The sequence below is a fragment of the Rhinoraja longicauda genome, unplaced genomic scaffold, assembly GCF_053455715.1.
Source record: "Rhinoraja longicauda isolate Sanriku21f unplaced genomic scaffold, sRhiLon1.1 Scf000248, whole genome shotgun sequence".
Classification (NCBI taxonomy): domain Eukaryota; kingdom Metazoa; phylum Chordata; class Chondrichthyes; order Rajiformes; family Arhynchobatidae; genus Rhinoraja; species Rhinoraja longicauda.
The window spans coordinates 89,191-114,543 of NW_027601466.1; the positions used below are offsets into that span (position 1 = coordinate 89,191).

The 25,353-nt window shown below is 44.1% G+C and overlaps 1 protein-coding gene across 1 annotated transcript; it reads left to right on the forward strand.

Annotated features, from left to right (window-relative positions):
• Positions 1-655: 655 nt before the first annotated feature.
• On the forward strand, positions 656-10,640 carry LOC144590678 (uncharacterized; the record flags this gene model as incomplete). Its single annotated transcript, XM_078395126.1, has 6 exons — positions 656-758; positions 3,949-4,041; positions 4,794-4,865; positions 6,978-7,010; positions 9,215-9,304; positions 10,488-10,640. Coding segments are annotated over 6 exons (450 nt in total), but the record flags the coding sequence as incomplete, so codon positions are not given.
• Positions 10,641-25,353: the final 14,713 nt, after the last annotated feature.

Consider the following 25,353-nt stretch of genomic DNA (forward strand, 5'->3'; position numbering starts at 1 on the left):
ATAACATATCAGTGTAATGAAGAAATAAAGTGATTCGTCATTGTTTCATTCTAAAATTGTGAACAATATCTAATGAACATTTGTGCAATCTACTATATTGCAAACCTGCCAAGCTGCTTTAGCGGACCATTAGAAAACCTTGGTACTGAGCCACATGATAATATATTTGGGCAGATGAGCAAATTAGTTATCGGGCAGTTATTAAACACAAGAGGGAACTTGTAAGGCTCTGGAGTGAATTTTCGAGTTTATGGTCTTGTCAGCTGCAGGCAAGGGCCTCTAAGGAAACGATTAAGAAATGTTGGCATGATTTGGAGCCCAGAATTGGAATAACGCAGGCATCTTGGAAGGTTGTGGGGCTGGGTTAGATTACAGAAATATGTTGGGATTTGAAAACGTAGGTGAGACTTTTAAATTTCAGGCTTTACCTGACGAGGAGCTGTTCATGAGGGAAAATAAAAATTATACTTGTTTTCTATGTGGGTTTGCACCCTTGTCTTAAACCATATCTGCTTGTGACCTTCCTGATGCCATTTACAATGTAATGTAACTTACAATATAAATCCAACATCATAACATGCAAAACCTCTTTGTGACAATGTACTGCAAACTGCAACTGTACCAATCATGCAAATTGTGTTCTGGTATTTTCCAGGTTTTGTGCAACAGTAGACAGGAGATCGTCAACTATTTTATTCAACAAACCAATGGAGTGCTGAAGCCTTTGGAAATACCTACGGACTATGAAATCAATCTGAGTATGTTTTGGCCTTTAATTCTTAATGGATGTATTGGTTATTTTTACAACAATTCATTTGATTGACTAGGATTCAAAATTGGCGTGCCAAAGGAGGAATGTCTCTTTCTTCCCCCCCCCACCCCCCCATATGAACTATTCCCTCTTTAAATTCCTGACGGTGGATGCAGGGAGGAAATCTATTGGGAGAATCTAGAACTAGGGGTCACCCTTTGACATCAAGGCGGGTGCCCATTTAAGATAGAAATGAGACAACTTTTTTTATTCTGGCAGAGGCCCTAATGTCTTTGAAAGTCTTCCTCCAAGAGCCATGGGGGCGGAGTCTTTAAATATTTTTAAGGAGGAAATAGATGCATTTTTGAAGAACAAGGAGTACAAAAGAACATTGGGAATAGGTGCCCATGCGGAAATGGAGGTTGCAATCAGATCAACCACCATCTTGTGAGAAACAGGATGATTAAACCACCAGGGACAGGACTGGGAGAATTGTACAAACATCGCCCCAGTCAGAGATAAGACGGGCAACGAAAGCCGAGTCTGGAACTGCACAGGGAACAACCCATATCAGGGGTTACCAGTTTTACGGGACCTCGGGGAGAGTGACACGGTCAGTGGACCTGCTTCAGAGGGATTACTCTGGATCTGTGGACATAAGGCCTACTCAGTACTTCCGGGAAAATGGAGTGGAACGTGTTTTATTGGGTTAGTGCAGCTGGGATTCTTTTTGTTGCCAGCCAGGGGAGGACGAATGCTGGGCACCCCAGTGTTTGATGACCTACAAAGGGAAAAAAGAGAGTTGGAGATAGGAACCTGGGAGGATGATGAGTGGCCTCCGGCCCGAATCATTTCATATTATGGGCCAATGAGGTAAATGAATATTGCAAATACGCCCCTGATCGGGAAACTGCTAATTACCATGCACATGCAATGTATGATCTGGGGGGTACCCGGGGCGGTACAGAAGATTGTGCACCTCAGCGCTCTGATTGGAAGGAGCCCGAAGGGGAGGGGGATTCAGCAAAGGGGAGGGAGATTCAACGAAGTTGTATTGTATAAAGAGAAGGCACTGTCTTTGTCTCGGTGTGTCTCGGTTTGGAGAGGCACCTGGCTCTGCAGACTCGTATATAAACATTTCTTGTTTCCACGACTTTGTCTCTGGCATCGTGATTGTGAGCACTCACATTTGCATCTCACAAGCTTATTAAGTGGCAGACCAGGTTTGAGGTCAGAGTCCTGCTCCTCCTTTGTATTTATAGACAATAGACAATAGGTGCAGGAGGAGGCCATTTGGCCATTCGAGCCAGCAACACCATTCAATGTGATCATGGCTGATCATTCTCAATCAGTACCCCGTTCCTGCCTTCTCCCCATACCCCCTAACTCCGCTATTCTTAAGAGCTCTATCTAACTCTCTCTTGAATTAATTCAGAGAATTGGCCTCCACTGCCTTCTGAGGCAGAGAATTCCACAGATTCACAACTCTCTGACTGAAAACGTTTTTCCTCATCTCCGTTCTAAATGGCCTACCCCTTATTCTTAAACTGTGGCCCCTGGTTCTGGACTCCCAACATTGGGAACATGTTTCCTGCCTCTAACGTGTCCAACCGCTTAATAATCTTATATGTTTCGATAAGATCCCCTCTCAATATTTCTAGAAAATATTGCTGCAAATACTGGGTTTTGGGTCATCTGACTTCTCGATGTTGGTTTTTGAGTAGTATGAACAAGTTATAATTAAGGGCATGCCTGTATTGACTAGTATTTAACTAAGTGATAGTGGTACCTTGGGGTGTTAACGCTCAAAATTACTGTACCCATATAAACATTTGGTGAAATGTATCTGCTTTCTTTCACAACCCTGTAAATGCACACAATAATGAGTTGAGTTATTTAGCTCGCAGCACAGTAGTACAAAACAACTTGCGATCCCACTGCAGTTGACTTGGACTGACTATACAAAGTAGGACAGAGGGAATGCGGGCGTGCAACATTTTGGAGTGTTCAGGTTGCTCCTTTTGGTAACCATGGAGTTTAGAATATTCATCTGATAATCCAAGGCAGACACTTTAGGTGGATATTTTTGAAGAGAAAGGAGTGTTCCTGGTTTGCTGTTAACTCCCCTCCCTCAACTAATACCGGCAAAGGATATATTCATTGTCAAGAGTGTTTTATTGTCATGTGTCCCGAAACGGAACAATGGAACTTTTACGCAACAGCACAAGAGATATGTAAATATAATACTCTGTACACACGATAAAAACAAAGTTCAGTATATAACAAGCAATAATAGCGCAAAGACAAAATGGTTCCCCCATGTCTATGTAGTTCAGAGCTGAGTTGGAGGTTGTTATGTTTAACAGCCTGATGGTTGTTTGGGAAGAAGCTGCAACAAAACATAGGCATTCGTTTTCGGGCTCCTGTACCTTCTTCCCCATGGTAAGAGTAAAGTGAAAGCGTGGCCAACATGACGTGGGTCCCTAATGATGCTGGCTGCCTTTTTGAGGCACTGGTTCCTGCAGATTTCTTTGATGTCGGGAGGTCAGTACCCCTGATAGACTGGACGGTATTCGCTACTTTTTGCAATCTTCTTTGTGCCTGAGCATTCGAGTTGCTGAACCAGGCTGTGATGCAAGCAGTTAATATGTTCTCCCCTATCCACCTTTAGAAGTTCTAGAGAGTATTTGTCGACGTGCCAAATCTCCTCAATCTTCTAAGGAAGTGGAGCTGTTGATGGACTTCCTTTAGGAAGGCATCAATGTACTAGGTCCAGGACAGATCTTCAGAGATATGCACGCCCAATGAGGTTTCGGAGTTGAGCACCTTTATGATGGAGTGTGTGCATTTCTTTTAATCTTTATCTATATTTTATTCCCTTTAGCTTTTTTCTTTGTGAGAAGGGAGGTGACTTTAATCTTGACTGACAAAATACTGATCAAATCGGCCATTAGCTTTACAAACAGTGTGATTTTACTTTCAATTGACTGCATGTAAACTGGCAGCTGATCTAATTGTATTTGTTTAGATTACAATTGCTTGCTTCCCTATCTTTTCCAAACTTCCTACTGTCGAAAAGGGGCATTCAAGTTGGGGACCAGCTTGGTACCACTGAGATGCTTCATGTGCTCACTGTGCATAAAACAACACTTAAAAGCTGCTTTTTGGTGTTCATTTCCATTACTCTTACCTTTTAGGTATTGTGGAGGAAGATGCTGAAAGTGGAGAACTGATTCATCGGAAGCTGGACACACTCACACGATCAGCAACTAAGACATTGTTTAAGCCAGGTGAGCATAATAGTTGTACTAGTTTATTTTGATAATGGGTCAGTGTTGCCTCTGAGAAGACAAAGGTTTGATGGCATTGGGCCTGCACTCGCTGGAGTTTAAAAAGATGAGAGGGGACTTCCTTGAAACTTACAGAATAGAGAAAGGCTTGGATAGAGTGGATGTGGAGAGGATGTTTCCACCAGTGGGAGAGTCTAGGACTAAAGCTCATAGCCTCAGAATTAAAGGATATTCCTTTAGGAAGATGAGGAGGAATTTCTTTAGTCAGAGGGTGGTGAATCTGTGGAATTCTTTGCCACAGGCTGTGGAGGCCAGGTGAATGGATATTTTTGAGGCAGAGATAGACAGATTCTTGATTAGTATCGGGGGTTATGGGGAGAAGCCAGGAGAATGGGGTTAGGAGGAAGAGAGAGATTAGCCATGATTGAATGGCAGAGTAGACTTGATGGGCCGAAAGACCTAATTCTGTTCCTATCACTTATGACCTTAAAAGTAATTCTGATCATAGAGAAACTAAGATAATGGACAAAGACTTTTAAACTTGAGTTGTTCCAGATTAGAGAAGATACCTCTGAGGAACAAATGTGTGCAAAGGAAATCTGCCATTTGAGGTGGTCATGCACTCCGCCTTTTCCTGCACGTGTCCAGGCAAACGTGTACATTATGTTTTCATGTTCACCATTCATCTATCTATCCTTCTCGCTGAAAGTTAAGGTTCCTGCAATAGTCATGTGTCCAATCTTTCTTTGCAGTTAAGAAAGGGAAACAAAGTCCGAAGAAGCCTGTAATTATAGAACCAGAAACGGGGCGCATCAACAACAATGGTTAGTTTTTATTTTGAGTTTCCAAACTACACTGTTGCATGTTAAATATTATTCACATTTTTTTTGGGGGGGGGGGGAAATTCTCCAATATGGGGATCTTATAGAAAAGTTTCAAATTATAAAAGGACTGGACAAGCTAGATGCAGGAAAAATGTTCCCAATGTTGGGGGGGGGGGGGTCCAGAACCTGGGGCCACAGCCCAAGAATAAAGGGGAGGCCATTTAAAACTGAGATGAGAAAAAACCTTTTCACCCAGAGAGTTATGAATTTGTGGAATTCTCTGCCACAGAAGGCAGTAGAGGCTAAGATATTGTGTTTAAATATCTAGTTTAATACAAAGCCAGTGCCCTTTAATTTCCCAAAATTGACCCAAATGTGCTTAATAGCAGTGTTTCATATCTTGCATCAGAATAGATTTCTATTCATCAGGAAATGCCTGTTTTTCTAAGCTTTTCCTTTGGAACAAGAAGAGTTTGGAGCCCCATCTAGTGGACACATCATTCTTCTCTTTGGCGAAAGCAGGTGATAGGGGGAGAGACTGAAGGAACATTCTTAAGTGCTGGAAATCTGTGGTTTAACCCCCCCCCCCCCCCCCCCCCCCTTGAAACATGTTGGAAACACTCACTGGGTCATGCAGCATCTTTGGAACAAGAAACAGTGAACATTTCCGGTCTGGGACAGGCCGGCCTAAAATAGCAAACCCACCTCCTGTCAGTGCAGAAATCTGATAATTATTCCTTCTTTCCAATTGTATTCTACTGGTGATTGGTGACAAGAATATTTGTGTGATTAGAGCAAAGTCCGAAAATTAATGATACCGATACTGTGTTGATTTATACAATTAACCTTTGGTCCTTGGATGGTGCTGTGTCTTCTTGATCGAATGGATACGAACGTCAGCAATCTCAGCTATGTCTACTAAGAATTAGATTTTAGGGGGCACAGGATGACTCATCAACTTATTCTCTATCAAGAGGGCGTGCAGCGTAGGTTTACTAGGTTAATTCCCGGAATGGCGGGACTGTCATATGTTGAAAGACTGGAACGGCTAGGCGTGTATACACTTGAATTTAGAAGGATGAGAGGGGATCTTATCTAAACATATAAGATTATTAAGGGGTTGGACACGTTAGAGGCAGGAAACATGTTCCCAATGTTGGGGGAGTCCAGAACCAGGGGCCACAGTATAAGAATAAGGGGTAGGCCATTTAGAACTGAGATGAGGAAAAACTTTTTCAGTCAGAGAGTTGTGAATCTGTGGAATTCTCTGCCTCTGAAGGCAGTGGAGGCCAATTCTCTGAATGCATTCAAGAGAGAGCTGGATAGAGCTCTTAAGGATAGCGGAGTCAGGGGGTATGGGGAGAAGGCAGGAACGGGGTACTGATTGAGAATGATCAGCCATGATCACATTGAATGGCGGTGCTGGCTCAAGGGGCCGAATGGCCTCCTCCTGCACCTATTGCCTATTGTCTATTGTCTATATGAAGGTTTTGCATATAACAAATCTTTGAATGTGGCATGACAGGTTTGGTAAGGTGCACAGCGTTTGCTTTTCTTTAAAAGCAGAGAGATAAGATGCATAACTTTGTACAGTAAAAAAGGTTGGTCATCAAATGACAAAGATTTAAGATAACTTTGCGTTTATGAAAAATGCAATTGTACCACATTTTCTTCATTGTTAAGAACTAGACTAGAGGGTGGAGGAAGCAGATTGGTTGATTACTATAAGAAGTGACATGACATACCTGAAAAGGAGTAACTGGCAGGACCATGAGAGGAGGAGGAAATTGGGATTAATTATAAAGCTCCTTCAAAGAGCTCTCCCAGACACCAGGGAAGGAATGGTCTATTATATTACCATGTGGTTTTCTAAAGGCGTGTTGTTTATCACCCTGCATATTAAAATATATATTTTTTAATTTTAAAATAAAAATAAAAACAGCAAGTGGGATAAGTATAGATAGGCATGATGGTTGCCATAGACACGGTGGGCTGAGAAGGCTGTTACTATATTGTATAACACGATCACTTTAACACTGCACATCGTGTATGTGTATGTGTATGTGACAAATAAATTCGACTTGACTTGACTTTTGCTGTTCTTCCCTTTAGAAATTAAGAAGCTAAATCAAGCCAACATGCAAAGTAAGTTGAAAATACATTCAAAACTCCGCTGCCCGTCTACTCACACACACCTCGATCCGTGACCATATCACCCCCGTCCTTTATAAACTCCACTGGCTCCCCATCCCCCAGAGAATCCAGTACAAAATCCTCCTCATAACCTACAAAGCCCTCCATAACCTGGCCCCATCCTACCTGACCGACCTCCTCCACAGGCACACTCCCACCTGCACCCTCCGCTCTGCCGCTGCCAATCTCCTATCCCCCCACATCCGGACTAAACTCAGATCCTGGGAGGACAGGGCTTTCTCCATCGCTGCTCCCACCTTATGGAACTCACTACCCCAAACCGTTAGAGACTCCCCCACACTCACCACATTCAAAACATCGCTGAAGTCTCACCTGTTCAGTACTGCCTTCAACCACTGAAGGTCACCTCACCTACTGTCTCCTTTCTCTGTTCATTTATTTATTTACTTATTTATCTATTTATTAATTTCCCTATGTTCTCAAAATCTCTGTAAAGCGTCTTTGAGTATATGAAAAGCGCTATATAAATAAAATGTATTATTATTATTATTATTAAAATAAGGATAAGCAAAGTCAATAAAATGATCTAACTCTAATGTGGGGTAATGTCGAGCTCCTTCTTCGATAGTTATGTGATTTGAATTCCAGAAGTTCACAAAGTGGGGATAGCTGATGTAAACCTTTCGTATTTCCGCCAACAGTTGTTAACCCAGTAACTTTGACCACACCCTTGAGCATAATATCTTCAAAATGAGCTTAAACCTTTATTAAATAGCCCCACCCTGTTTTTCCATTCTATGTACACCAAGTAGAAATTGTTTTACAATTGCATCCAAATTAATTTTACCATTCCCACCCTCTTAAGTACAGAAAATCTAGGAACCTAGAAGTTGTAGATTGAGAAATAAACAAAACCATAGTCGCTGCTAAACTGGATGATCTATTGTTTTTTTTAAAAAAAAGGAATTCTGCCCTATCCCATAGGATTATGGGGTCATGCAGATGAAAATGCAGAAACGGGCACTTCAACTCACCAAGTCCATGCCAACTATCAACCATCTATTTCCACTCATTCTAATCACTGCAAAGCAGAGAGAGAAGAATTTTGGGGGCGGCCCAGTGGAAGAGTTGCTGCCTTTCAGCGCCAGAGTCCCGGGTTCAATCCTGACTCTGGGTGCTATCTACACGGTGTTTGTACGTTCCTCCTGTGACCGCATGGGTTTTCTCCGGGTGCTCTGGTTTCTTCCCACATTCCAAACATGCAAGCTTTGCAGCTTAATTGGCTTCTCCACATTTCCCCTAGTGTGTCAGATAGTGCTAAAGCGCAGCGTGATCACTGGTTGGCATTGGACTCAGTGGGCCGAAGGGCCTGTTCCACACTGTATCTCTGAAGTCTTTAAAAAAAGCAAAAAAAAGCACATGGTCATAGGGCAAAAATGCAAATTCCACACAGCACCCTTGTCATGATGGAACCTGGCTCTCTGACGCGGTGAGGCAGTGGTTCAACAAACTGCCTCACTATGCTGCATTAATATGGTGATGAGCTGGGATTTATCTGACGTTCTTCCTGCTAGTAGCTCGGACGTGAAATGCAGTAAAACACTGACAATCTGGCACACAGGATTTTGGCAGTGCCAGATGGGCAGATGCCCCAAACTATTTGATTTCACTCCTATTAATACAAACAAATTTTAGAATGCTATGGAGAAAGCTAAGGTTATTTTTCAGTGAACCAGACGAGTTTAAGGGAAGAATGTAGTAACAAGGAACTGCAGATGCTGGTTTACAAAAAAAGAGACAAAGTGCTGGACAGGCAGCATTCCTGATGATGGGTGACATTTCGGGTTGGGACACTTCTTCAGACTGAAGGGAACCAGGGCCCTAGTGAGTTTAAGGACAGCAGGGGTCAGGATTGGACAGCTGTTTCTCTGTTTATCACTGTATTCTTGGGGAACATGTAAATGAACTGAACTTTTCATCCCGTACAAAATTGGATTTGTCATGATCTCAGACCATTGAAGTATCTGGAATTGTAGATGCTCTGCAAGTAATTATGTTGCCCTTTAACAATTAATAAATATAAATAATGTGCAGTGTCATTCGAAAAGACACTGCTTCAAACAAAAGGAGACATTGACTAAGAACACCATGGATGGGCAGTTTTCATGAACACCTGGTTTTTGTTTCTTTTGCAGGAATCGTTAAGGTAGAACTACGAGCACATCTAAAAATTGAGCCACCAGCAATGCCTCGTCAGCCCATCAATCTTCCTGGATTAACAGACGGTAAGTGGAAAGGACGGGCAATGTGGGCATTGGGATATCCTTCTTTGTGACATCCTACCAAGATCTTATTGTGGCAAGTGTGCAGAGCTTCACCTGCCAGGGATACGTGCTGGAGAATTTGAGGATGGTTAATGAATTCCACAGGATTTTCTGTCGGTGAAATTAGTCGATGGAACCTCCTGAAAGCCCTTAACCTCCCCTCTCAAATTTCAGCTGCTTAAGATTCATGAACCACAATGTGGCCAATAACACTGAAAATCCCAACCTAACTTAAGGGGTAGCACAATGGTACAGCTGGTGAAGCCCGAGTTTGAGTGCTGCCTGCGAGGAGTCTGCACGTTCTTTGTGTCCGTATGGGGTTCCAGGAGCTCCCATTTCCTCCCGTACCCCAAGATGCCTGGTTTGGTAGGTTAACTGACCACTGAGTTCTTTACTCGTGTGTAATAGAAGAATTTGTGAACACTTAGTGGGAAGGCAAGATGACTAAAATGGGACTGGCACAGAATTAGTGCAAATGGGCGCTTAATGGTTGTCTGGGACTCGGTGGGCTGAAGGACCTGTTAACGTGAGGCGTGACTGATGCCAGTGAGTTAGCTGATATTACAGTGCACACTTCAACATCCTTGTACAATAATTACACGCTCGTCACCATTATTACCACTCTTGATGTCCCATCATTAAATAGTTTGTGCCTCTTACGATTTTGAGCATAAAACATTTAAATATCGTTATACATACTTTTCTCTTAAAAAAACAACAGGTTTTAGTAGAGATCTGGGCTTCTCTGAACTGTTTGTTGTAGTGTGCATGCCATTAAAGCAAAGGGAAAACCCCTCAAAGGCTGGAGTTGTACTGGATCGCTGTTTTTTCTAAACAAAGGTGGTTGTTTAGAGATACAGCAATCGCCCCGTTCGCTAACACTATCCTACACACTGGGGACAATTTGCAATTATTACCGAAGTCAATTAGCCTACCAAACCATAGGTCTTTGGAGTGTGGGAGGAAACCAAAGCACCCAGAGAAAACCCACAAACTCCTGCAATGTCATCTTATTCAAAGACTTTACTCAAAGTAGATTTGGGCATATTTGTCCATTTCTTAATACCACATTTGTCTCTGCATTCATCAAAAAAAATTTAAAAAGAGGGGAATTCACAATTTTTTTTAACCATTTCTCCACCAGATGTCACCAAAGAGCTCAACAAAAAGTTGCAGCAGAGAAGGGCAGCGATGAGTGAATGAGTGACTTCCTGAAGGTCCATTTTCTTTTGTGAATCAGAGGAGCACCGGGTGAAGAATTTGAATAAGGGCATTACAGGTGACATGCCTGAGCATGTGGTGTTTGAATTTGAAAAACTGACTCTCGTTCAATGATAAAACCTCTTTGTAAAAGCTGTACATTTAATTTTGATTCTGATTGATGCACGGTTTGATCATTTGTATTCGTGGTACTTCTCGTTTAATGATTGTTGTATCAATACTGATTTAACTGAGAAGTATGCTATATTGCAGTATATTTCCTAAAGTGCCAGGCATGAATGAGATGCCCAACCTGGACTGTAAACAGAGAGAGAAAAATGTTGAGGTTAACAAATCAAGTTTCCCTGCTCCACAAACACCTACTGCACACGACCAGATTCCCACATTAAACTTTTCATTGATGCCTGTTAACATAGAGAAGATCTATTCTTTTTCAGGGATTAAATGCTATCAAATCAACAGAATTTGAAACGAGGGAATCAGTCTTGACGTGTATATAATGTAGGATGTAAAGGGAGGATTGGTATGGAGGGGGGTAGAGAAGGAGTGAGAGGGATCTGGAGGGGCATTGATGCTCCAAGGGAAATTTGCAAAAACTGTGCGAAGGGAGATAGAAAAGATTAGGAATCCATGACAAGTGTGAAACAAACTCATTCTTTCTAAGCTGTGTTTAATACTCTTAACCGATCAATAGTTTTCTAGTCCTCTTCCATAGTGCCAACAACTCAACATATATATCTAAAGTATATTCCAGAGAGAAACAAAGAGGCTTAAAAGATTGAGCTTCACCACTGGAGTGCAGCTTTCTTCTTCTATTTTGCCTGAATCATAATTGTCTGGAGATGGTTAGTTAACACTCCATATTTACAATAACGTGTGCTTTTTCAGAAAGCTGAGTAACAGCAGTGCTGTGCATTTTATCCCAAGAGATTTATGTAATATATATGCTCTTGAAGTAACTGATATTTAAGAACTTAATTTCTTATAATACACTTTAAAATATTTATCTTGCTTTTGTTTTCTATACGAGCAAATATGCTACTCTTTGGCAGTGTGAATCAAAGGGACGAAACCTCCCTAATTTTCCTGCCATTTACATGGGAATTGACCCAGAGTTAAATTAACACTGGGCAAAAGTTAGATAATGAGGCACAAAGAGTAAGATTGTAAAACTATAAAGCAAATGATTTTGTATGTAATTATTGGTTATCAATGAATGGATTTATATCTAATTGTAACATTATTTGTTTTGTAATAAAGTCTTCCAAGACATTTTATGGAGTTAAATGATTTTTTTTAAAAAATGTATTGTGTGTGAATGATCTTTATCAGCTCACCATAAGTACGTTCATGGTCACATCGCTTGTTAGAAATCCACTCAACTTATAATGTCTTCCCAGTGATACTGAACCTCAAGAAAGAGCATGATTATTGGAAGGGTGCATGTCTGAGGAAGAACAACACTTTGAAAGGCATAGATCCGGATAGCGATGCGTCTAATTTGCAACACTCCAGCCATTAAAATCATTGACACTGATCACTGCCTGACCAGTTCTCACAATTCACTGGCATGACTTCCAACTAGTAATGCCCTCAATAGGAATGTTTCCTGCAAAGGGTCAAAGCAAGGCAACAATAAATTGAAATTAAATGTTCAGTACTTTTCTTTTGATTTTAACTAGTAAAAAGTGGAGTGCCAATTCATTGGATGTTCTCTAACTCGAGGGAGTTAGATTTAGCTCAAGGGATATGGGAAAAAAAAGCAGGAATGGGGTACTGATTTTAGATGATCAGCCACGATCATATTGAATAGTGGTCCTGGCTTGAAGGGCCGAATGACCTACTCCTGCACCTATTTTTCTATGTTTCTAAAACTCTCCCAAAAGCTTTACTGCATTTGTTTTTCCACTCAGAACTTCAAGTCTGGTTTTAATGCAAATAATGAAGGTGGTCATGTCTAGTTCATTTCATCTTAGTCTAGATACAGCATGAAAGCAGGCCCATCGACCCACCAAGTCCACGCCGACCAGTGATCCCTGTACACTAGGGACATTTCACAATTTTTACCAAAGCCAATTGACCTGTGCATCTTTGGAGTGTGGGAGGAAGCTGGAGCACCCGGTGGAAACCCATGCAGTCACAGGGAGAATGGACAAACTCCACATAGACAGCAACCATAGTCGGGATCAAACCCGGGTCTCTGGTGATGCGCCAACTTAAACTTAAGTTGATTTCAAATGCTCATGTTCAAATTCACTACCATTAGGTGTAAAGTTCAGCTAATTTAATATATTTGGAATGGGAGGGACCATAAAACGACTCTATCAGCACTGGGTCCAGTTCCTTTGATGGGAGAACTGAACCTGGCCAAAGCTTTCGACTAATTTGTGGAAAGCTCACAGATCAGGCATATTTCTCCCTGGAAGTATCTCTTTTTGACCTGCTGGGCCTATCACAAAGGCATCAGTTATACATATAAGCTGGAGGGACTGCAAGAATTCCCACTTCAAAGTGACAGATTTATTGTCTTGTTTCAATTCCTCAGTCAGCAAGGCAGTTAGATTTCCAAGTTTTCTTTAGAAGATTTTTTTTTGACGCCAAAGAAACTCAAAGCTTCATTAAAGCCAATCACTAGCAGAATGTAAAAACATTGCATCATGGAATCATGTCTTATCTAATCGATTGGTTGGTAGATCATCTGAATGAACAGTCAGAGCCACTTGCTCCATGGATACCAATATTAAATACTGAACCTTGGATAAATCATGTCCATTTGCATGCTGATCTCAGATACAAGAATGAGAACAAAGAGGGACCTAGCATAGGGGCACCAACAACATAGAGGGACCATTGGGGACTGTAATGAATACTTTGTAACTTTGCTGGCACCCTATAGGTGGCAACTCTTTAACCTTGTCTATAGTATGCAAAACAAAGAGTTTCACTGATGTGTCAAAACTAAATTGCAAAGCTTCAAGAATACAGCAAGGGATAGGTAGAGTGCCTAAACATGCTTATAACACTCATGCAATGACACTTACTGCAGTCTACTTTTGTCAGATTCTGTTCTCTGTTGTAAAAGGATAAATGACATCGTAAAACAATAAAATAAGGTCGAAAGGGTAACAGGACATTTACTTATCTGTAATGGGGTGGAATTGGGCTGTGTTGCTTCTTTCGGAGGTGCATGATTCATAATTGTTGTAAGGCTATTCGGAAGAAGGAAAAATGCTTAAGTGCTTGCTACAATAAACAACACAAAGTAAAATTCCATATAGATATTCTTGCTATTGAGGGCGTGCAGCGTAGGTTTACTAGGTTAATTCCCGGAATGGCGGGACTGTCATATGTTGAAAGACTGGAGTGACTAGGGTTGTATACACTGGAATTTAGAAGGATGAATAGAGATCTTATCGAAACGTATAAGATTATTAAGGGGTTGGACACGTTAGAGGCAGGAAACATGTTCCCAATGTTGGGGGAGTCCAGAACAAAGGACCACAGTTTAAGAATAAGGGGTAGGCCATTTAGAACTGAGATGAGGAAAAACTTTTTCAGTCAAAGAGTTGTAAATCTGTGGAATTCTCTGCCTCAGAAGGCAGTGGAGGCCAATTCTCTGAATGTATTCAAGAGAGAGCTAGATAGAGCTCTTAAGGATAGCGGAGTCAGGGGGTATGGGGAGAAGGCAGGAACGGGGTACTGATTGAGAATGATCAGCCATGATCACATTGAATGGCGGTGCTGGCTCGAAGGGCCGAATGGCCTCCTCCTGCACCTATTGTCTATTGTCTATAAGTAGATGAATCATTGTTCGTTGAGCAATCTCCTAGATTGTTCTCAGTGATCACTGTATTTGACGCTCTGAAATAAAGTTTTGATTGTCTTGCCCGATCGTATTTTTTAGGTTTTCTTCAACACATGTTACATGGGATAATAAAATATCTATCCATTTTGACATCAATTGCATGAGGTATGTCTTAGTTTGCAGAAATATGGAAAAGTGACATGCTCGCCAAGTTGAGACACAGTCTGTTCTTGTTGATGCAGAACCCCTTACATTACAAACAATTGGGATGGATATTTATTTCCTTTTGAACAAAAATCTTCAAGATCTCCCACGAAAAAGAAAGGATACTATCCAAAATAGGAAGAAAATTCTAAATTTCAAAAAGGCTAAAATAGGGGGGGAAAAAAACCTTATAGAAACTGTGGATGTTGGAATCTGAAACAAACAGAAATGCTGGAACAACATAGTCAGACAGCATCTGTGGAAAGAAAACCCAGTCAACCTTTTGGGTTAGTGACTGGAAACCTTAACTAGTTTCACTTACCATTTAGGCTGCTTGACTGGATGAGTTCTTCCAGCATTTCCGTTTTTGTTTTCGATTCCGACATCTAAACTTCAATTATCCAAAACAATAGTTTGCATTTTCCAAGTAATAAATTGACAACTCGACTACCGCCATATAATAGAATGCAAATTTAATGTAAATTCGCGATTTTGCTGCTTTAGAAACAGAACTTCCCATCAATGATAACTTGGTTCTTTTGAGGAACAAAGAGGAGCCAGTAAAAGTTAATTCTCTAACACCGTACCTTGTTAATTCCACAGATCAAAGCCTCCGAAATAGCTTTGTTTTTGCTAGAAAGATAGACTACTTTAGTTCCCCAACCCATTACCTTCTTCCCAACCTGAAAGCTTTTTTAATCATCAATAACAGATGAACTAATTCTCGTTTGAATACTGATCAATTTTCTTTCCTCTTTTTAATCAATGATTCGGGAGCGCTGATTCAACAGATCCCAGATGGTAAATCTAACCCACATGGGTCTCCTTCACCAGGCTTGTCACTGAGTGATGGCAACTTATTCAATTAGTGTCATGGCTCTCAAGCTCCACCTTTCACTCATTATATTATGTCCTCAAAATTCCATTCCTGCGCACAATAGATTGGGGTTTTTTCCACCAGACTATTTAGTTAAATATCACTGGCACCGTAGTAGGTCAGACTATCACTCAAACACGATTCGCAATCTAAATAGAATTTTACTTCCCTGACAATTGCTTTGCATCGTTCCTCCTCAACTCTTGTGTGACTCGCATTTTCAGGTCAGACCCATTTTACGAGAGGTAGACTTTCTGAACACAATGCTTTGTTTTAGTTGGAGCTGGAGTCCGCACAGATTGATACGTTGGCTTCATGGGCACTAATGGTTTTAGAAGACAACTAGACCCGTTGGGCCCAAACCTCTCCTGCATTGGTGCAGCACCCTCTCCTCCTCCCTCCCTCTCCCTCTCCCTCCCCTCTCTCCAACCCCCTCAATCCCCCTTATCCTCTGTCCTCCCCCTCCCCCTCCCCCCCTCATCCTCCGTCCTCCCCCCCTCTCACTCCAACCCCCTCAATCCCCCTTATCCTCTGTCCTCCCCCTCCACCCCTCCCTCCCTCCCTCCCTCCCCCTCATCCTCCGTCCTCCCCCCCCTCCCTCCACCCCCTTCCCTCCCTAGGGGATAGATTTAAACTTTAAAATGTGAATAACTTTAAAAATATAACACCGATTTCAATGAAACTTCTTCCATTAGCACCTGTCAGTGAGTAAGGTGGGCCTAAAATTGTCATGCTATCGTGTACCGTTTTGGCTGTAGTTCAGGAACAAACAAACAAACGTGCAGCACGGTGGCACAACGGTAGAGTTGCTGCTTTACAGCGAATGCAGCGCCGGAGACTCAGGTTCGATCCTGACTACGGGTGCTGCACTGTAAGGAGTTTGTACGTTCTCCCCGTGACCTGCGTGGGTTTTCTCCGAGATCTTCGGTTTCCTCCCACACTCCAAAGACGTACAGGTATGTAGGTTAATTGACTGGGTAAATGTAAAAATTGTCCCTAGTGTGTGTAGGATAGTGTTAATGTGCGGGGATCGCTGGGCGGCGCGGACTTGGTGGGCCGAAAAGGCCTGTTTCCGCGCTGTATCTAAAATATGAAAAAATAAAAAATAAATATGAAATGAGAGTTTTAGTATTTAGATTATGCAGTTTATTGTATATTCCAGTTTGAGGGATGTCTCCAGCAGTACATTTCTCCCTGTAACCAAATGTCTAAAAGGACAGACTGCAACCATGGGATTCTAGATTTGACATGATTGAAGACTGATGAAGCGAAGCATTACAACCCTAAAGAATCAAGCTGCTATACGGCAGAGAATACCTTGGCTGCCTCTAATTTGTAACAAAGATGAAATGTCCTGCTATAGATCAAATCACATTCAAACTGTGAATGGACTCAGATTATCTGTTCCGTTATTTCAACACGTTAGAGGGTCCACATAACTGCCAGTTGTTAAAGATTTTAAGCGCGATAGAAATAGTGGTGCACTAATATCTCAATAACCAATGTCAAGCAAATGGTGAACAATATCTCTGAAGACTTCAAGATTATATTACAATGCTTTTTACATTTACATTGTTTTGCAAAGAGTAGCCGTTTGAGCAAGATTCAAGATTCAAGATAGCTTTATTTGTCATCCAAATTGGACGAAATTCAGTCACCCACAGTCCAACAACAAAAGCATTAAAATAGGCATTAAAATTACACAACCCCAAAAACACACAAAAAAAGAAACATCCATCAAAGAAACATCCATCACAGTGAGTCTCCTCCAGTCCTCTCCTCACTGTGATGGAAGGCCACAATGTCTTTTCCCTTCTCCTGCCGTCTTCTCCCGCGGTCAGGTTGTTGTGGTTGCAGGCCGCGCCGGATGGTCCGCAGCGTTAACAAACTTGCAAGCTTTTTGCGAAGTAACAAGCAAATTAAAATCTTGCTTTGTGGCAAGATCTGAGCAAGCAATCTCACCAAGATCGCTTAGCTATCTCAACAAAAGTCATATTTCTGGAGTTTTCCTTCAACACAACAATGCCACAGAAGGCTGTGGAGGCCAAGTCAATGGATATCTTTAAGGCAATAGATTCTTGATTAGTACGGGTGTCAGGGGTTATGGGGAGAAGGCAGGAGAATGGGGTTGAGAGGGAAAGATAGATCAACCATGATTGAATGGCAGAGTAGACTTGATGGGCCAAATGGCCTAATTCTGCTCTTATCGCCTATGAACTTACGCCCTTGAGTACTTAAATTCAATCAATAATAGAACAAATAATGGCTAAATAATAATAATAATAATAATATTCATTTATTGTCATTGCAACGAGTACAACGAAATTAAAAAATAGCCAATCCTGACGGTGCGTACAAACATATATGCAATAAATGCAAAAACAAATAAATACATAAATACAATTAAATACAAATGAGAATTTTCAGAATTGGCTTACTGCTGGGCCACGTGGGAGGAAGCAGTTCAAATAATAGCTGCACTCTGCAGAATGTATTGTACTGCAGTGGTATTTGTCCTGCTGGTGGGAAATTTGTATTTTCTTAAAATGCAACAGCATGACGTTCAATGCCTGGCAAATAAATGTGTTTGCAAATTGACTATTAAATTATACAGTTCTTTAAAAACATAGTACTCTCTTTTTAAGCCCAAATTAGATAATAGGACAGGCAGCCTAACTCCCTCCAAGAGAACTGACAACTTGATTGTTAATTGCAAGAATTTGGCAAGGAGTCACGTCACTCCAGCTGCGCCCAGTTCCCTGAAAACTCTACTCATCGTGCCTGGTATCCCCATATGATTTACTCATCCAGTAATTGGAAAATTACTAACTGCATCCACATAAAACAATAGAAGATTAAGGTCCCCTTTAATTTTACAAGGAGGAATTTTCTCCTTCCCTCAAAACACTTTCTACAACTAATGATGGGCCTCAGTCGCTGGTTTGCACTTGCATTAAAAAACTGGTTTACACTTGATTTTAAATAAAATGCAGATTTTGTTTTCAATCTAACTCCATGAATTCAAATGACAGTATATTTAATCAAGTGTGGATAGTGGGTGTCTTGAACTCGATTTTCAGCTTGAGGGTGCAATTTTTCCTGCACACAGACATCTCAGGCTAGGAACACCAGAATTAGATAAGAGTGAGACCAAAGTGCTGGAGCAACTCAGCAGGTCAGGCAGCATGTCTGGAGAAAAGGAATAGGTGCATTTCAGGCCAATGCCCTTCCCCAGACCGAGTCCAAAGAACGGTCTCGACCCTAAACATCACCGATTCCTTTTCTCCAGAGATGCTGCCTGACCCGCTGGGTTAATCCAGCACTTTGTGTCTACGGTGTAAACCAGCATCTGCAGTTCCTTCTAACACAGAGCGAGTCCAATCTTAGCTGGCGTCTTCTACAGATGATTGACAGGATTGTTCGGATTTAGTTATAAGCCCCACGAAGCAAGATCTGAATTTGACCACAAAGCAGGAGGAAAGAACATGGTGCATTTCTTTGGCAGTTTTAAAATAATTGGTGAATCCTCAGTCTATTCCCAATTATATCTTAGTATACCAATAGGATTGAGGGGTTTGTGGTGTCCCTTCAAAGTTAATAAATAACACACCTGTACAGATGGAGGCAGAGCCATGGATATTGGGGGGGGGGGGGGGGGGGGGTTGGCAGCGAGGAAATAGAATCTACAAAAGGGAAACCAACAAGTTTGAAAACATTAAGTAATTGTCAATAGTTTGCAACTTCATTTCTATTGCTTCACCATCTCGTCTGTTTTCAAAATGCCCTCAAGTTTGAAAACCTGTGAATCCAATTGACACACCATGCCAGACAACATCTTAATGCCTTTAGACTTAGTCAGTGTTGTAGATGTGGGTCAAGCTTCCCAATCAGTTACTATGTCAGCACTTGTTATCACCTGGCAGGACTCAATTCAGGTCAGCTAATGATAAGTGTTTGTGGTCTTTACTACTCCAAGCGGGCAACAAATTTGCACCCAGGAACAGCAATAATGAAGAAAAGCAATGAGCAAGTCATTCAGGCATTGAGACGTCAGGTTGGTTTTCACTTCCTTTCACTGCCCATATTAAAGTGACACACCTGCATCACAGAACATTGCTCCCAGTTGTAGCCACACAAGATAATATTCTACCTGATAAATGTCAACCTCTTTGGCAATTCAGCTGCTTCCCTCCTGCTGCATCTATAATTTAAGAGCCACAATTGTAATCAGGAAGAGGGCCTGAGCTACAGCGAAGGTGAGGACTTTATTCCTTGGAGGGTAGGTGGATGAGGGGTGATCTTATAGAGGTGTACAAGATCATGAGAGGAAGAGAGTTAACGCAGTCTTTTATCCAGTGTAAGGGAATAGGTTTAAAGGTGCGGGGGGGGGGGGGGGGGGGGGGGGGGAGATTTAATAGGAACCCGAGGGGCAATTCATAAATATATACACAGTAGATGGTAGGTACATGGAACGAGCTGCCAGAGCAGGCAGTTGAAGCAGGCACTATCACATTTAAGAAACATTTGGACAGGTACATGGATAGGATAGATCTAGTGGGAAAAGAGCCAAACGCAGGCAGGTGGGGCTAGTGTAGATGGGACATGTTTGTCGGCAAGGGCAAGGTGGACCAAAGTGCCTGTTTCCATGCTCTATGAGTCTACAGTCACCAGCTCTCCATTAAAAAAACATGCATAAAATTGAGGGCATTTTGAAAACAGACGAGATGGTGAAGCAATAGAAATGAAGTTGCAAACTATTGACAATTACTCACTTAGCTGAGTCGCAACTGGTATTTCAGATGAGAAACTTACTTTGGATCTACCATTGTCTGATAGAACCACATGGAAAAAAATGGAAAATGCAATAAACCAGTAGCCCTCAACATAGCAGCAGTCTGTTGTCATGAAATATCATCATTAAGTGAATAAACCATAAGACTTTCAGAGATACAAAGAAAGGGACTTCAAAGTAATTTTAGCAATTCAATAAGAGGCCATGAGTGGGAGTCTTTAATGTTTCCACTCAATGTTGGTCAGTTTCAAAAGTACTTTTTTGTCACGTGCAGTGACAAGTATGGTGATTTTTTTTGCATATAGTTCAGCAGCAATCCTACTATACATTAGGCACAATCATAGCACAAGAGTGTAAGACAGTAGACCACACTGAGTCAGTACGCAATAGTAACCACATTTCAGGTGTCATCTTGTACTCTTCAAGACCAATGTTTAAAAAAAAAATGTTGGGAGCTTTAATTTGGCAGTAAAGTCCAATGATGCTGAAGCAGCCAACGTTTCCTCAGTTCGCCAACTGCACGATTGGGGAATGCCAAGAGTTGGGTGGTATCAGGGTGACGAAGTCGCTAATTGCTGTCTCACAGGACACTATTCAATCCTGACCTCAGTCCGTCTCTCTCTCTCTCTCTCTCTTTTTTTTTTTTTCTTTTTTTTTCATTTTCATTTTCAAAGACTTTATTCAGCACATTCACATGATACATCACATCAAAACCACATTCAGGGGTTACAAGTCATCAAATAATCATTATAATACAATGTTGCCTTCATTATTTACAATGCTGTCAACCCCCCGCGGTGACCAGCGCCCACGGAAGGCCTCCATAGTCCCCGTGGTCACCGCGTGTTCCCTCTCTAGGGTCACACGCGCACGGACGTAGGCCCGGAAAAGGGGAAGGCAGCCGACTCTGGCAAGACCATCGACCGCCCGCTGCCTGGACCCGCGAATGGCCAACTTGGCCAGGCCCAAGAGCAAACCGACAGGGAGGTCCCACCCCCCCGAAAGACCCTCCCCACCCCCTGCCTTGTGTCCAAACACTAGAATCGTAGGACTAAAGTGTAACCAGAACTTGAGGAACAACCCCTTCAGATATTGGTACAGGGGCAGTAACCTCTCACATTCCATATAGACATGGAACACGGTCTCTTCGTCACCGCAGAAAATACAGGCGGTCGGCGAGCCCGTGAACCGGCTCAACAGTTTATTACACACTACCGCTCTGTGCAACACTCTCCACCCCAGGTCCCCGATGTAAAGGGGAACAACTCCCTTATAGAGAGCCCCCCACTGAGGACCGTCCCCGTCTTCAGGTGGTAACACAGACCGCCAAGATGTATCAAGGCGGTGTACGAAAACAAGGAGGTGTAGAATGTGCAGGAGCATTCTGTACAGTGTGCGTCTCTTCGCATCACGAAACAGCACGCTGGGCATCTCGGAAAGGCGGCTCAAGTTGTGCGGAGCCGGCGCCCGGGAGAGATACCGGAGCCTAGGCCCGATGAGCAAATCTGACGGAGCGGGGGTAAGCTCAGTCAGAACTACTCTAGGCACACGCCTCTCCTCGACACCCGCCATGACAGGGTGAGGACCAGCTGCTCCCGCAGCCACAACGTCCCCCTCCCTTTGTGGAGCAACACGTCGGCTGAAAACAACCAAATTCCTCACTCTAAGCACGTCCCGATAGAAACTAGGCAGACCCCGTAAGGCGGGTCGACTGATGCCCGCCACCGGCAGCCGCGAAACTCCCCGTAGGCAACAACCCCGATGAAAAAAATACGTGGCCAGAGCGTGCCACCTGGGGGGGTTCTCCGTGTACATGTACCTCTGCAGAGTCTTGAGACGGAGAGCCGCCACCTGGGTACGCACGCATACCAAGGACTGGCCGCCCTCCTCCAACGGGAGACTCAGGACTGCTGCGGTAACCCAATGCTTCCTGTTTCCCCAGAAGAAGTCCACCAGCTTCTTCTGTAAAGTAGTTGCAAAGATGGAGGGCGGGACAAGAGTAGCCAGCCGGTACCACAACATGGAGGCCACCAGCTGGTTTATGACCAGCACCCTCCCCTGAAAGGAAAGGACTCCAAGCAGGCCTGACCAGCGTCCCAGCCGGGCGACGATTTTCATCTCCAGCTCCTGCCAGTTCGCCGGCCAGGCATCCTCAGTGGGACTCAGGTACACCCCCAGATAGAGGAGGTGCGTGGTGCTCCACGCATACATCGCCATCTCCTCCGGCAGGGAGTCCACCTGCCACTGACCCACTAATAGTCCAGAACATTTACTCCAATTAATCCTGGCGGATGATGCAGCCGAGAAAGTCCTCTGGCAGTCACGCATCCTCCGCAGGTCACCAGGGTCAGTGAACGTAAGGAGCACATCATCGGCATAGGCTGAAAGAACCACTTCCACCCCCGGACCTGGTAGAGCCAGGCCTGTCAGCTTCCTCCGAAGAAGACACAGGAATGGCTCTACACAGACCGAGTACAACTGACCGGACATGGGGCACCCCTGACGAACCCCCCTCCCAAAATGAATGGGAGCCAACAACACCCCATTAACCTTCACAAGACACTCCGCTGCAGCGTACAAGAGCCGGACCCTGGCTACAAAATGCGGTCCAAATCCGAACGCTTGCAGCGTCCCGAGTAGGTAGTCGTGGTCTACCCTGTCAAAAGCCTTCTCCTGATCAAGAGACAGGAAGGCTACTGACTGACCAGTGCCCTGAGATAGATGAATCAGGTCCCTAACCAGGTGGATGTTATCCTGAATGGACCGACCAGGGACTGTATAGGACTGGTCAGGGTGAATCAGTTGAGACAGCACAGAGCCTAGGCGATTTGCCATCGCCCGTGCAAAGATTTTGTACTCTGTACAGAGGAGAGAGACCGGGCGCCAGTTCTTCAACAGGCGGAGTTCACCCTTCTTGGGCAGCAGGACAACGACTGCTCTGCGCCACGAGAGGGGCATCTCCCCGGTCGCCAGGCTCTCCCCCAGAACCTTCATATAATCATCCCCCAGGACATCCCAGAAGGCTCTAACAAATTCTACCGTCAACCCATCCAGCCCAGGGGACTTGCCCCTCCTGAGCTGGTGCAGGGCACGTGTCAACTCCTCCAGTGATAAGGAGTCATCCAGAAGATCGGACACTTCCCTATCTACAGTCGGTAGACCCTCCCACAGGACCCGCTGAGCCTCCCCGCTGCAACCATCTGCGGAGAACAGGGTCCCATAAAAGGACCGGACTAAAGCACTGATCCTCTCTGGATCTGTGACAGAGGAGCCATCATCCGCGAGCAGCTCTACGAGCTGTTTGCGGGCTCCCCGCCCCTTCTCCAGAGAGAAAAAGAAAGGTGACGCTCGGTCCAAATCGTGCAGCATTTGGACCCGCGACCTCACGTAAGCTCCTCGGGACCGCTCAAGCAGCAGGTTCCTCAAGGCTTCCTTCTTCCCCTGAAACTCTCCCCATTCACAGGAGTCCTCACCAATCCGACCCAGGCGAGACTCCGCCCCCGATAGCTCCCTCTCGAGCCTCCCAGCGCTGAGTCCCGCCTTCCGGTCGACCCCCACGTATATTCCTTACAAAAGAGGCGGATGTGAGCTTTCCCCACATCCCACCACTGCCTAAGTGAAGAAAAGCTCCCCTGCCTCTCTCTCCACTTCACCCAACTCCGTCTGAATGACTCCCGGAAACACCGATCCTCCAGCAGCTTGTTATTGAAATGCCAGTAAGCAGACCCAGCCCGCGTGCGCCCCGGATTGAAGTCCACGCGCACCAGACAGTGGTCCGAGCACGGCACCAGCCGCATTGAGGCCGCTGAGACACGGGAGACAAACGCACCGGAGATATACATTCGATCAATGCGGGAACCGCCCCCCTCAGACCTCCGCGAGAATGCGTTTGAGTCAGGGTGGAGGTTCCGCCATGCATCCACTAGCTCAAAGGAATCAAGCAAGCCTCTCAGTTTCTTTGCTACAGCAGGGGCACACTGAGTACCAGAACGATCTCGCACCTCAAGTGTGCAGTTGAAATCTCCCCCCAGAAAGACACACTCTCCTCTTTCAATAGTGCTCAACAGAGCAGTCACCTCCTGAAGTAGGCAGGCCTGCATCGTGCCACTGCTGGGGGCATACACGTTAATAAAATGCAACGGCATGCCATCCAGACTCACAGCCAGATAGAGCAAACGACCTGGCACCACTTCCTGCACCTTCAGGATCTCTGGCTGAAAAGTCGGGGCCAACAGAAAAGCCACCCCGCTCGAGTTTGTGCTGAGGTGGCTCATGTAAACCCCCCCTTCCCACTCCAGTCGCCAGGTGGGTTCGTCACCGACAACAGTGTGCGTCTCTTGCAGAAAACACACCGCGTATTTCCCCTCTCTCAGGACTTGTAAATGCTGAAATCTGCGAAAGCTCGCTCTACTGCCATTTAAATTTAATGTAACTACTGTGAATTTGCAAACACGTTGGAATTATTTCCTCACATTGCTCTTGGTCACAGAACCATCCTCCTTGAGGAACCTTGAGAAATCCCCAAGCTGATGCCTCACAGACGCAGGAATATCACTATCCTTGCTGCCAAGGATGCTTTCAAGATCCTCAATAAATCCTGGCAGCTCTCCCCACCGCCTCCGCGCTGCTTCAACTTTAGTCTTTTGACTTTTAGATGTTTTGAGAAAGTCCTGAATCTCACGGATAAGGGTTGCGTTAAACACGGCCCTGAAGTCTGGGCGCTCCGCCAACCCACTCACACCTGGAGCAGCAGCCTCCTCTGCACATCGCTCAAGGCCAGTGTCAGAGTCCGTGGGGCTACAGCTTGCTGAAAGCTCACTCACCCCACTGCACAGGCCAAGCCCATCGCTCTCCCCCTCCTCCGGCATGACACCACCCCCAGGATCAATGCCGAGGGAGGGTCCCGATGCCTCTGACAGCAACAAGCTGTCCGGTAAAAGGCTAGGCTCCTGCACTCTCCCATCACACCCCACATCTGGGTCTGGGGAAGAAAAAACAGCAGGCACCCCCGGGGTCCCAGGTGTTCTTGGAGTCTCCCCTACTACCTCAACCGATGAGGCATCACTCCCCTCATCACTTCCACTGGTTCTAATACAGAGCTCAGAGTGGAA